The 14,753-nt window shown below is 31.4% G+C and overlaps 1 protein-coding gene across 4 annotated transcripts in view; it reads right to left on the bottom strand.

Annotated features, from left to right (window-relative positions):
- Positions 1-216: 216 nt before the first annotated feature.
- Positions 217-14,753, bottom strand: part of LOC143085104 (putative protein phosphatase 2C T23F11.1) — a 34,096-nt gene continuing 19,559 nt past the window's right edge. For 2 of the 4 annotated variants that reach the window (XM_076261290.1, XM_076261291.1), the window contains exons 5-10: positions 14,577-14,716; positions 9,355-9,496; positions 8,598-8,681; positions 7,522-7,667; positions 6,556-6,728; positions 217-2,929 (exon numbers count right to left, since the gene is read on the bottom strand). In XM_076261290.1, coding sequence (XP_076117405.1) covers positions 2,857-2,929; positions 6,556-6,728; positions 7,522-7,667; positions 8,598-8,681; positions 9,355-9,496; positions 14,577-14,716 — 758 coding nt within the window. In that variant the 3' untranslated portion in view covers positions 217-2,856. Of the gene's footprint in view, positions 2,930-5,080; positions 5,144-6,555; positions 6,729-7,521; positions 7,668-8,597; positions 8,682-9,354; positions 9,497-14,576; positions 14,717-14,753 lie in introns of all 4 variants that reach the window. The other 2 variants (XM_076261292.1, XM_076261293.1) reach the window with 2 other exon arrangements.

Raw genomic sequence — 14,753 nt, 5'->3', positions numbered from 1 at the left:
TGGCATGCTTCTCAGACTTTGACCAGAAAATTCTACAATTGATTCTAGATTATTCATCTTTGGCTGAGAAGGAACAAATACCAACTTTAAAGACTTTGGTTTGACCTCATCAGAATCAAATTAAATCCAAGACATACATGAAGCCATAACAATGACTATCACTTCAATGAGGGATTACAATTTCATAGTGGCATATATAAAATAAAAACTGACAAATCTATCAAACATTTTGTTTTTATTTCACAACAAAACTAGGTGTATTTTTCACCTCATGAGCACTACGTACAAATACAGAATTTTTAACAAAAACTATCTAACATATTCTGTATGTTTGGCGGTCATTGTTATACGACTAATTTGTGAATCACTTCAAAACAAAGATAATAACAGCCTTACAAGGGACTATTTAAGATATAAAAATAAATCCTAAAAATATCAATGCAGTAAAGCAGTTAATTTTTGTCACAAGATATTTCGTAATGTCCTGCTAAAAAATTTGCTTCGTCGGTTTCTACCTTGCCTTTTACATATTTGTTTTGCTAAATGTCATGTTTTTTTCACATTTGTAACTTTTTCACACAACTGTTTTCAGCAATAAATAAAATTTACTGATTGACAGTACTGGAAGAAACATACTTCACATGTACAGTTTCAAGGATTCATTGATTTATTATTGCAGCATAAACATCCAGTGGCAAATATTTCATGGATATTTAGTGTCTGAACAAATTAATGAATACAAGATATATTTTGAAAATAAGTTTGAAAGGAAAGAAGGTTGGTAATGATACCTGTTTTGTCACTTTATTCTTAAAATGGAACCTTTATTGTGGTTTGGTTCATAGATTTAACCATTAAAAACAAATTATATTGTAAGTCGAAAAATTAATCCCTAGAAACATCATCCCATAAAACTATCACACCTGAAACTGTAATATATACTTTATACAACTATAAATGTACAATGAAATGTGATATGCAATACATTACTTTTAGCTCCAAATGAAACATTGGAGCTGGATTTATCATAGTTTAGATTTTCAGGTTAACAAAAATTATAAAGAAATACATTTATATGATATAGTGTCAAGTAAATTTTATAATAGATAGCAAGAAATAAAAGGAAAAATGTTAATCATTTTATAAGGTAACAGAACAATCACTAACAAATAGAAACTGGATATATAGTCTGTTTTCTATATTTTTATCATCAATATTGTTCACAAAAGTGAAAACCAAACAAATATAGAATTTTTTAAATATTTTTCCATAGCATCCAAGATTCTTATTGCATGTACTTTTCACAATAAAATAATCAGGATATCTAAAATAATCAATACTTTATTCGTGAAAAACTATTGTTTTCCTGTCAGAATCAGTGCGAAAAATCTATAAAAAGACTTGTCTAGTATGTGTAAGTGTTTCTACAATTAATTCAAAAATAAATAGTGAGTTTAAACACAGAGCCATTTCATGGATATATGATAAGTAAAAATAAAACAATGAAATAATTTACACACAATGATAGGACATAAATGTGTCCCTATAAAGTATATTAAGCACTTTTTTTTAAAAATACATCTGTCACTAAACTAACTATAATTGTTGTTAATTTACCAAAGGTTGAAATAAAGTTCAGAACCACTTTTTTCCCTCTTGAAAGCCTAGAATTTGTGTTGTGAATCAATCTACATTTATGGCGTAAAGAAAATACTATGTAACAGAAGTACACATGTTAATCTATCGGAGTTACAAGCATGATAATAAGTGGATATTTTGCATACATCATAAAGTTGTTTTTTAGATTACAAGAGTTATGGTTCATAGTTGATATTTACAATGTGTACTATGTGTTACAGAGATCATGGCTTGAAAGACAAATCATAAGTTCTGAGGTACTGCTCAAAAGCGTTTGTGAAAATGCAAGAAAATAAAAACAAATAATTTAGTATACTATATCCATGCCATAACAGGTTTAATAAATAAATATATATATCATAAAATTCTTATTTACATTATCTTAGAAATGGGACAGTTCTTTGGTGCCGTGAGATGATACATTATATATATATATACAACTCATAGTAATATTACATTTTATTGGGACCACTTCAAATGAACATATCGGAAATGTTATTAAAAATTTCCACAATGACAAAAAAAAAAGTCACATGATATACATAAAGAAGTTGAGAAGTGCAGTTTCTCTTACATAGATTTGGAACATTTGCTTCCTTCTGATATTCAAAAAAATATTTAAACACGTCTAACTTTATTGCAAAACCAATATTTCAGACATTTGACTTATGTATTCTCTTCTGAATATTTGTGTACACAAAACACACAAATTGTATGTTTGATTTCACTTTAATTTTAGATAATCATTATCATTACCATGTGCTATGTGCTATGCCAGTTTAAAATAGCCAGTTTTGGACAGCAACGCTTGAACCTCCCAATCATGAATAGGAGTATTTTTTGTAATAGGAAATGCTCATCTCATTGCGCACAAAATTAGTAACTGGATATTTAGTACTGGCATTTTTTCTCAAGGATTTAACCTCTCATTTGAAATAAACATAAATTTAAATGTGAAATATATGGTGTTTTTTTCAAACTGGAAACAACATGAGATCTGAGCAAAATGAAGAAATAGAAGCATTGTAATGTCAATCTACATAAAAAAAAAAAATGTAAAAAGCATGAATGGATTATGAAGTTTGTCATCAATTAGTGATGTCTTTTGGTGTGTTTTTAATTTTTAGCAATTGTAATCAAAATGAAAAAAGATATTATCTAGTGTTAAAGAAAAGGATTTCAATCTAAAAAAAATGTATATATCAGCATTGTAATATCTTAATGTAATTGTCTGTTATATAAGGCTCTGTAGAATAATTTGTTCTTTGGACTTGACTTAACAACAAAACCCCTGCAATAAAATAAAATAACCAAATTAAACATGTTTAAAGTAAGAATTATTATTTTATAACAGAATTGATTACCTTAATGATTTGAAAATCATATCTCATTGATCATATATAAAATATACTTGATAACTATAAAATTATTCCTTAAATTGATCAGTAATATGATTTTGCATAAATTGAACAACTACATACAGTAATCATAAAGAAAGCATTGAAATTGAAGAAGAACTAATTTTATATGATCATATACAAAAACTAAAATATGTCTTATTTCTTCAGAATATGTTTAATAAAAATTGAATCAAAACCTTAAACAAGGTGTAAAACAAAAAGTTGTTACACTGTCTATCAAGAAATTTATAGAGACATCTGTTAAGGTGTAAAACATATAGATATAGAATACAATTATGATGGCAATGTGCTTTTCCCATACTCATACATTAGTATATAATTACTCTGATGTTAATGTTCCAATATTCTGTATGAACACAACAGGTGCACAATATTCCTACTTGAAGAAATATGTTCTATGATCACTTAAATGCATCATTTTAGGTATTGTGCCATTTAAAAATAAGTTCAGCATCAAATGTTTGGAAAAGATTGGGTATCTTCATTTAAAAAAACTAAAATGAAATATTAGAAATGGACCAATATAGCACAGAATTGGCAAATAAATTGTTGATTTTCGTCTTTTCAGTTTCTCGAGTTCTTGCAAAGAACTTATTAGTTTAATTCCCTAAAGATCAATGCAGCCCCAACCAATATTGAATCAGGGTTTTTTATATTTAGATGACTAGCACATAGAAAACGTATTAAATTTTTTCATGATCTTTTAATAAAATGTTGCTGTCCAGAATGGGGAAAAGATCTGATCCAACATGAACATGCTCTGATATGATGAACCTATCTAAAATTAAAATGGAATAGCCGTCATTATCATATTGACAAGTAACTTTTACCTCTATTTTATAAAATCAAATGAGGTGTTCAAATTGCTGTGCATTAAACAAACAAATTAAAGAAAGTGTATCTCAAATTTTAAGCTATTTAGTAAAAAAAAGTATGCTTTCATTTTACAGGCTGCATTATTGCCCATCAGATATTTGCACAAATACTTAATTGTATTACAATAAATGTATAACAATATTTCACAGTGATATTTTCATGTATTTTCTTACAAAATAATGTATATATAAGATCACATGTCATTAACATATAAAAGAGAATAATTGTTTGGCCTTTCTAAGATCCACAAATCTATACTATTAAACGAGAAGACCTCATTTTGGGTGTCGCTTCTCCTCCTTCCACAATAAATTAATCATCATGCCTCTGTGTCCTATAGGTAACATGTATAGTCGCATTTGTCATCCATTCTTATGATCATTCAGTTTGGGTTACTTTGGGATAAAAACGAAAAAGAATGCGTCCGGATATTTTCCCGTCATTGGACAAAACTTTAAGTCAGATTAGTCTTCCGGTTTGTGTTTTTCTGTACTTTGAACATACAAAGACTATTAATAAAGTATATAAATTTGCTTTGTGCTATCATTTTGAGTTCTAGCATGTATCATCCTTGCTTAACGTGTTTCAGTTTGGGTTATTTAGGGAGGAAAACGAAAATGAATAATATTTGCTATTTACTATCAATTAGTTTACAGTGGCGGATCCAGAACCTTTCATGAGGGAGGGGGCGCTGACTGACCTAAACGGGGGGGGGGGGGGGGGGGGTGTCCGTTCCTCTCATGCTTCAGTGATTCCCTATATAATCAACAATTTTTTTTCAACGAAATGGGGGGCAGGGTCCCAGCCACCCCCCCCCCCCCCCCCCCCCCCCCCCCCGTTTAGGTCAGTCAGCGCCCCCTCCCTCATGGAAAATAGGGGGAGGGCAAAAAAATGTGCCCAGTCCCTAAGTACCTTTGACTTTTGATACCTCTCCTGAAATTCTTCAGTCAGTATATTTTTTTTTTACAGTTTACATACGCTCTATTTCCCCGCGATTTCGCGGGTGTGTTCTAGTAAAAGTTAAAAATTAAAGACAAGGTACATGATATGATATCATACTAAAGTGTCGTACTAAAGTAATAAAGAGGAGAATAACATCAAGTGCACACAGCAAAAATAGATATACAAGTGAACATTGTACCCACTTTTTATTAAAGTGATAATCTAACATACACACTTATCATAGTTGGTCTCTACCACGACGTACACTGAAACAAAAGAAAACATGTCACATGACATCAATCATCCAATCAATGTCAGTTAAAAGTTTACTCCATCTTTCTTATGTCAGCTTTAAACAGCCACAATTAGACCATAATTAATATTGATGCAAAAAGACACCAATATTAATAACAGATTAATATTTATTGTAAGAGTCTAATCTAAATTAAATTTTGGGCTTTTATTTTAAGATAGTGCCTGCTCTTTTGTATTTTACTGAATTAGGGGACGAAATAATACTAAAATATGGGTCATGATTTTGATAGAAAAGTGGTGATTTTGTCTAGTTAAAAGAGGTACAAAATAAATATGTCTGAGCCTGTCAAACTGAATTCAAGACCCCCATGAGATAGAGTTTTCAATATTTTGAGTTAGAGCTGATCTAGTTTTTTTCATCGTTTTGATATTAATTGTCCCAAAATTATTACACCACAACTTATATTAAAATTGAGAAAGCACAGGTGTGATTTTTTTAGTTTGCATTTATTGTCTAAAAGAGATGCACTACAAAATAAATGTGTTCTTCACCCAAGTGGCTTTTCACTCTACTAATGATTCAAAATACGTAAGAAATTATTAACCTATTAATGAGTGTAAAAGGTGTGTCTAAATGGAATAATCTTATTAATACTAGAAAATACATTTCAACACTTGCCCATCAAAGTTTTTGAGTAACCTTATTTATTTCACTTAATTTAAACTTAAAATTATAAAATCAACTGTAAAATTTGAAAACTTTTCTTATATAAAATCATTTCAACTAGTTTTATGAAAATGTGACAAACTTGACTTTAAAACCAAGCAACAGAATATTTATGTGAACATTATTTAACATTTCTAGCCTTGAACATACTAAATACTCAAGTAGCAATTGTGTAACAGAAAACAGTGTATTACTAGAAGTCAATATTATGTTGCACATTAAATTAATTAGAAAGAAGAACATGGAGGGATGCTAATGTGTCTCTGTTTAGTTTATTCTAGCCTTGTATCACTACCACAGGTGACCTATGGTCTTGCATAACAAATGTAAATAAATAAATAACTGTTTAACAAACAAAGACTTGAAAACAAACAACTGACCAGTGGAACAAAACATTCACCTGGTAATATGATACTTCCATTCTCCGACTACTAAATCAGGGCTTGTTAAGCTGCCATCAACCATATCCTGGCTATAAAATCTACCCTCCAAACAATACCCTTTTCAGAAATAATACAAAAATTTCAAGTCGAGAAATTCATTGCCATGTGACAAACAAGCCCTGATACAGTCAGGTTTTTGGAAATAAATAACATTTCATTCTTTTACGTATCTCCAACTGACTTTTGGAAAAATCAACAGTGAATATAAATAATAAATAAAATAAAATTCTCTACATAACAATTTTTTTAGTACTTTGTCATATTTGTTACAGGACCAGCAGGACTGGGTCGTTGACAACGTTTAACGAGGTCATCATATGTTCCTCCACTAAGAAAACACACGATAATGACAGTCATATTATCACAGCCTAAACCTCCCATCTCACAATCTGGAGCTAAACATCGAGTCATTAATTCTTCACAAATCTGAAAATATAAAATAACTCCCATTACAATTTTCACATACTTTAGTTTGTCCCTTAAAAATGAAGGACACAGAATTTGTTTAACTGTCATACAAGAGGGAGATTTAGCTAGCTATAAAACCTTTTTTAACCCATCACCTCCTTTGGAAAATGCATGTTCCAATTTTAGAATGTCAGTTTTTAATTTGTTCTATCGTTTGATAGCACTTGATTTTGTCAGTTTTTATGGAAGACTCTTTTTGTCTAGGGGTACAGTATTTTTGTTATAACATTTGGTTGTATGTGAAGTTTCTATACCAAATGCACTGTAAAAGGCAAAATCAGGGTAGATAACTCATCTTGCACAACTATCAGTTTCATTTCTAGGATTTAGAACTGTCACAGTAAAACAAAGCAGAATTATAACCCGAACTTTTTGTAATGATTCATTTTTGTGACATTGCCATATTCTGAGATTTAATTTTTGATTTTTGGTGTTCTAAAGACACTTTTAAGCACTGCTTTTAGGCTATTAAGTGGCAGTCAGTTGGTGAATGAAGCCATAGTGCCTGGAGAAAACCATGACATTTGATAGGAAAACAGACAATCCTAGTCAATTAAGATTGGAGTCAAGTACACCTGCACGAGCGGGGTTTCGAAGTCAAACCCTCAGTGTTGACTGGCTAGTGATTACAGTAGTAACTACTTAGCTATAGACCACTCGTCCACCGAGGCCTCCATATTCTAAGATATATTTATACTTTATACTTATGTTTTTTCTTCTGATCAGTACAGATATAATATATAGTACTTACCATATCTGGTTGCATTCCCTGAGCTATCCTGCTCCTGACAAATGTGACAACTTCCTGGTTAGTTAAAACATCCCAGATACCGTCACAGGCAAGAACAATAAACTCATGGTCAGATGTTATACGTTTCTGGACAACGTCAGGATAAGCTATAAGTATACAAATATAAGCATGATAATTTACCACCAAATCCTTTCTTTTCAATCATACAAAACTAGATACAAATAGTTTTATTATAGTTTTCTTTTGCATCATTATAAATAGCTTTGTATGTTCTTTCGTCCAGAGTTATAACTATTTCTCTTTACTTGATGTCTACATTATATATATAATTACAGAATGATAAGTGCAAGATCAGATATGTGTTCTGTTCCTGTTTACTTCCTTTTTAAGAGATTTACTGTGACAGATATTGCGTAAATGAGCAAACAACAGGTTTGTTCTAATACTTGTCATGGGAGATAATCAACCCAATTTGTATACATGATTTTATTACTTCCGAAGGCGGTTACCTCTGCATGTTGATTGTTAGTCCTGAGTGTACCATCAACCCAGTAGCTTCTACTTATGTACTAGGATTAAAATATGGATATAGATTGTGTTCTTAAGACTTAAAATTTGCTGTCACAAAATTTTGGAAAAAATCTATAACTAAAATATATCTCCCTCATGAATGCAAATCTGATTCCTTGCCCAGCTTTGGCTACACCTTTGATCCTCTTTCATGATATGACTCTGTATTTTTAATAAGGTTTATTAAGTATTTTGGTCTCACTCTCAACCATCACTAAAGAGGCATTCACTGGCAAATGCTCATCTGGTCCCGAAAAAAATAATCAAAATAATGTAATCCTATATATCAAGACATCATGAATTGGCACCTCATTCTCACTTTTTAGTGCTTGCATTCTACTTTTTCAATTTTTTTTTATCAAATCTGAACATTAATTGGACTAAAACAGAGATCAGCAACTTATAATAATGGATATATTAAACTGAAATATATCAAATAAGTTTTGTTTAATTACACTACTAGTTCATGGTACCACAATTGTTTTGACAAGTATCTGTATACATACCAGTTACTATTTGTTCCTCTGGTCTTTTGGTTTCATTTTTCTTGAATACAAAATCTCCTAATGCTCTTGATAAAGCTAAATTACCTTTAAATATAGGATATTGTAAATGAGTATTTTTTTTTTACACAAATGAGAATATTAGATTAAACCCCATTACTATTCCTTTCCTCATACGAGAACCAATTCTATATACTGAGTTTTCAATAAACACTTATCATGCTTATGGAGAACCATTATAGAATTGTTGTTCGTCTTATAATTCAGTAAGAGCAATGTATTTGTTTTTAATTTACTTACATTTAAAAACAATAAAAAACATTATCTTAGGAATGCAAAGCTAAAACTTTTTCTTTACTCTTTTACATTTAAAACATAAAATACAATTAGTAATTGTTTTGGCAGGGAGATAACTTTTGCTCAAATGTGTACACGGGGAGATTGAAAATGACTGCAATAAATAAAATCCTACTCAATTTTGTAAAATAAAAAGACACTTTAAAAAGGAAACCAATAATTCTTCAATTCTTGTTCAAACTAAAACCTCATATTCTCAAACACAATCATTGTTTTTTACATTTCTTAAACTAAACTTTTCAATGTAAACATGATAAATATGTTTGATCTTTTAAAAAAAAATTAAGGTCAGACAAAATATATGTGCATATCAATATATATCATATCTCTAACTCTAACATTTCAGAGTTAATCACATATAAAATAAAATTCTTTAAAAAAAAATATTTGATGTTTCTACTACCATTGACTCTGTTGAATTCCACAAAGCCCCCAGCTGCTGTTATACGTCGAGCCTCTAACTCATTACTTGGTTTATGATCATATGATAATTGTTCAACAACACCTCGTACACTGGCTACAGCACGAGAATCACCAACGTTTCCCTGAAATAACAATTTTTTTTTATGCAATCACAAAATGACAATTCACAATCTGCATTATTCTAAGAGAGTTAATAAGGTGTTCATTTTGATATCAAAACTAAATGTATCACATTTTTGTTAAACTTTTGCATTTGCCATATTCATAATAAGATGTCAAAGCTAGACTAATTTTGAAAAAATAAGTAATCAAACACCTAAATATAATCAAAGAGCTGAAAGCTCTGAAGAAAAATGACGCCACTGTCTCTAATATTGGGATAGTTTTTATGCAAGTCTTGATTTTCACATACCTTAATTAGTTTAACAATGCAACATGTCTCGTAAGCATATAATTGATACTTGTATATGTGTGTGTGTGAAGTGAAGGTGACAACTGGCTGTTTTTTTAAGATAAATGAATAGGTCAAGACTACCTGAATTTGTACAAATAAATACCGTAGAAAGGCTTGTATATTTCTCACTGGTACATAGTCTGAATCCGGGTCCGTTCGCGCCCCATTCACGTTTGCGCCAACTCATGTTCGCCCCCTTTCACTTTCACACCCTACATGTTCGCACCCAATCTTAATTGGTTTTGTGTTTAATAACTCTGTAAGCAAGTGTTTTCTTATAAGTATAATTGTTGTCATTGTCTCAAAATAAAGTGTTGAATAAATCTTAATCATGTTTTGGATAGGGTATTGTTAAAAATAATAATAATCCTTTCTAAATAAAGTGGTATTTTGTCAACGTTTTATTTTGTGTTGAATAACTCTTAATCATGTTTTGGTTAATGTATTGCTATAACTTTGTTTCATTGACTTGTTTCAAAATGAAGTAAGATTCTGACTATGTTTTTTTCTGTGTGTTGAATAAATTTTATCATGTTTTGGTTATAATAGTAGATTGCTATATTTTAGTTCCTATATTTTATTGCTTCGTTTTTTCAGATCAAAGGGACCAAGCTGTTAAAAACAATTATCTTTTGTGTTTTTCCTTTAAAATCTTCAATGTTTTACTCATACCAAGCTATAAATACATTCAGTATTTACACCAAAGCAATTTAAAACAACAATCATGATTTTCTAATTATTCAACTTGAATTTGAATTAAAATTGGGCGCGAATGAGTAGAGTGCGAACGGACCTTGGGTGCGAACGTGTAGGGTGCGAAAGTGTATTGGGCGCGAACAGACCTGATACCACAGTTTGAAACCCCTTCTCCCACAAAATATTAAGTAAATAATCTTTTTGTTACTGTTATCAAAGGTCTAATGAAACTCAGGTAATTTCAAACATTTGTCAAAGAATTCTAGTCAAACCAGCACCTGGTTAAATTGGCACCTGGACAAATCAGCACCTGGTTAAATCGACACCTGATATAGTCAATTCATCACCCATGTTAAATATATATTTTTAACAGTATTTTAAGCAAAAAGAGTAAAAATAAGAAAGGGGTTGCCAGAATTTTTTCAGTATTTAAGCAAAAAGAGTTAAATACTAACTTTCACATTTTTGGGTGTTCATGTACATTTTGTATGTATAGATTATAACATGGCCTTTTCCATATTGGCCCTGGTATCATCCCGAGACTCCCATATCGGCCTCGAGGCTTTAGCCGAGGGCCGATATGGGTCGAGGGATGATAACAGGGCCAATATGGAAAAGACATGTTATAATCTATTTATCACATATCTAAGTTCTGCAGAATATAGACACAAAGTTCAATTATACCAATTTAATGAAACATAACAGGTAAAATTTTAAATTTTGTATCACAAGAGTGTCGTCAAGGACGCAATGACGTGACGTCATTTGGAATCAGGGCACAATATCAATATCGTTTTTTTTGCCCTGGGCAATTTTGAGGTTATTGCATATGCAAAACCCAACGTATTCGTAACAAATATGTGATAAATATATTTATTTTTCTCAACTATATGACTTTTTTGGTGTATTTTTAATGTAATATATATGAGTAGTCCAAATAATTATTACGTCTGGCAAGGCTTTTTTAATTTTATTTTGGGACACCTTCCTATGACCGCAAGGCTATGTTAATTATTTTCTGGGACGCCTTACTACGAACGTCGCAGAAAAAAAATAAAATATCCTTGCCAGACATCATAATTATTTGGACTAATACATGAGATATTGGATATTTTTATGCATTATTTTAACCAGTTGAGCATTTTACGGGATTTTTGGTTTAATGCTGTTTAAACTTTACTGAAAAAAAACACCTTAAATTTGCTAATTATTTGGCATGAAAGTTTGATTTATTGAAAGAGACTCATAGTTTTCCATTTTATTTTAATAATTGTCTAATTGTTAGAACAACAGTTGGGTAAGGGCTTCGTTGTTTACCTTTATACACAACAACATAATCACTTTGGTTTCCTTGTTTACCTAAATACACAACAACATATTCACTATGTACTTGGTAACAGTTATTAATTAATTGAATAGAAAATATTATAACAAATATTATTGGATGCCGAATTGACGTCAAATAGGTGCCGATTTGACTAGATGCCAATTTAACCAGGTGCCGACTTGACTTGTACGTTTCAATTCCTCTGCGATCGTTTGCGGTATTTTCTTGAGAAAACCTATTTTCCATCATCAAAGAGAAGAAGAAACTGCTTGAAAATGATTCTGGAACGCTTCATGATTGTAAAAATAAGTTTAATTCACTCAAATAACAATTTTGAAACTTGCGATGTTTAAACAGGAAGTTTCAAAAGCACGTGTAAAAGAAGAAATTAACCGGTGAGAGTGGAAATCCGTACATGACAGATATCACTATAGTACGACTTTGAAAGTAAAACAGTTCCATCCTTTTGTAAAACAGTCTTTAATATACCTATCACATTAATGTTTGAAGGGTCTTAAGCTTATTCAAACCATATAAGTTGGTATGAAACACCAAAATGGAATGAACAATAACCGATTACGTTTTGTAGTTTACAAATTCTAAACTGGTTCCCGTCAAACTACAACACTTTGTTCGAGTGTAGTGGAATACAAGCAGAAACCAGTTAGTTTGTATAGTAAATATGAAACCGAGTGTAAACTGGTTCCTGGCTGATAACTACACAATGATCATGCATAATGATAACACAAGCAGATTCCAGTTTGTATGGAAAATAGTAAATACGAAACCAAGCGCGGTAGGCAGAGAAATGTAATGAAGTTCAGGTCGGCAGTAATGGAACAATGACTGCGTCATTTTCCAAAAAATTAGGATTTTATTTGTGTATTAAACATCCTGCCAAAGTGAAGCCGATCTAATTGTCCAAATTTCTTGAATTTGATGGTAATACATTAATCTTTATCAGTTACACAAAATTGATATCAGGGAATGACATCAATGGATATAACAGAAATGAAATCTTACAAAGGAGTAGGTCCAGTAAGCATGGTAAGATCCCTTATTGGCCCCAAAATATAGCAGTTTTACAACATTGTTAAAATGTAAACTTTTAGCTTTTTATTGGAAAGTAGTATGCTTCTGATACATAAATATGGGCTGTTTTTTTTACAATAAAATGCACATATATCGGGTATAAGCATCATTAAGTCATGCTCTTCACAATTTTAGCATTTTAGTTAAATTTTAGACGGTGTCCGTCTTAAATGAAAGTTGCCTGCATTAGTGTTTTCATTCTTAATATTGAAATGTAAGTTGTATTTCATGATAATACATATATGACATAACATATACAAAGGTTGAGAATGAACACTGATGCGGCCACTTTCATTTTTGACAAAAACAATCTAAAAAGTGACATTTTTTGGCATATATTTGATAGATTTTTTCCATTTAACAATGTTTAAGCTTCAATCGGAGCCATAGGCGGATCCAGGGGGGGCCCTGGCCCCCCCTTTCGTGGGAAAAATTTGGTTGATTATATAGGGAATCATTGAAGCATGACTGGAGCGGGCCCCCCCTTAGGTCAGTCAGCGGGACCCCCTTAGGAAAAGTTCTGGATCCGCCACTGGGAGCGTTGTTAATGACTAAATCAGTTAAAATCTTTCTAATTGAATCTTGAAATAGACAAAAGTGTTTATAAAGTGTCCAAAATCTTTTGTTAGAAATATGGTTAGATGAACCTGAAATTTGAGGCCAAAATTTGCCCTTACCAGACCTACTCCTTTTCTGTGTTGAAATCACCTAAAAGCAGAAGGATTTCAATTTTTAAAGGAAACTGGTGGAAGAGAGTTTGAAAATTAGGGCATTTTTTCTCATGCTGGAAGAATCAATTGTATGGGACCAAATCTGCAAAGTATCTAGATCTGTTACCTATCAAATCATAATAGACCGTTGTATATAAGGCATCTGGACATATCTTGTTTGAAACACACGCTCAAATGTCTTGCCTGTTTTACTCTTGTTTAAAATCTTTATTAAGAAGGTTTTACTACAAGTATCATAAACATAGCATCATCGATGATTCATGTTAATGAGGTCTAAAACTTAACCTTGACCACTGACCTATAAAATGGGGTCGAGTAAAGATGAACCTTACATGGATCTCACATACTAAATGTACAGTTAACCTATTACTCATAAGTGAGAAATTCAAAGGACCAAAAGGTTTCTGAACAGACACTTTTCATGAATATAAGGTCATGGACAAATGATATATTACAGACAGAGGGTTTGTAACATTTTTAAGGCATCTATATAAAAGTTAACAAGAATGTGTCCCAAGTACATGGATGCCCCATCCGCACTATCATTTTCTATGTTCAGTGGACTGTGAAAATGGGGTAAAATTTCTAATTTGGCATTAAAATCAGAAAGATCATATCATAGGGAACATGTGTACTAAGTTTGGACTTCCAACTTTATCAAAAACTTCTTCAACCAAAAACTTTAACCTGAAGCAGGACAGACGGACAAACAGACGGACGTACTAACAAACGGACCCACAGACCAGAAAACAAAATGCCCATAAATTGGGCATAAAAAGCATCTAGGTCTTCTACCTTCTGAAAGCTTTATACAAGTAGGATATAGAGTTGCAGCTGTTTTAGCATCCCTAATAAGTTATGTCTTGTATTTATTGACTGTCTTTTAAGACTTGTTAACTTACACAGTAAATATCACTGCCTTTAAGGATAGCTATCACAGCTGTTGTTCCTGCCAACTCATCTTTCATTAACTCATCTTTCATCATTTCTTCATCCAGAGCTAAAAAGCCCCTTCGTATTGAGTCACTTATGTTTCCCTGAGCTGAAAAGAGAACAGACAGTTTGAACTAACATTAGCT

Source organism: Mytilus galloprovincialis, chromosome 8 (assembly GCF_965363235.1).
Source record: "Mytilus galloprovincialis chromosome 8, xbMytGall1.hap1.1, whole genome shotgun sequence".
Lineage (NCBI taxonomy): Eukaryota > Metazoa > Mollusca > Bivalvia > Mytilida > Mytilidae > Mytilus > Mytilus galloprovincialis.
This window is presented reverse-complemented; position numbering and strand designations above follow the sequence as displayed.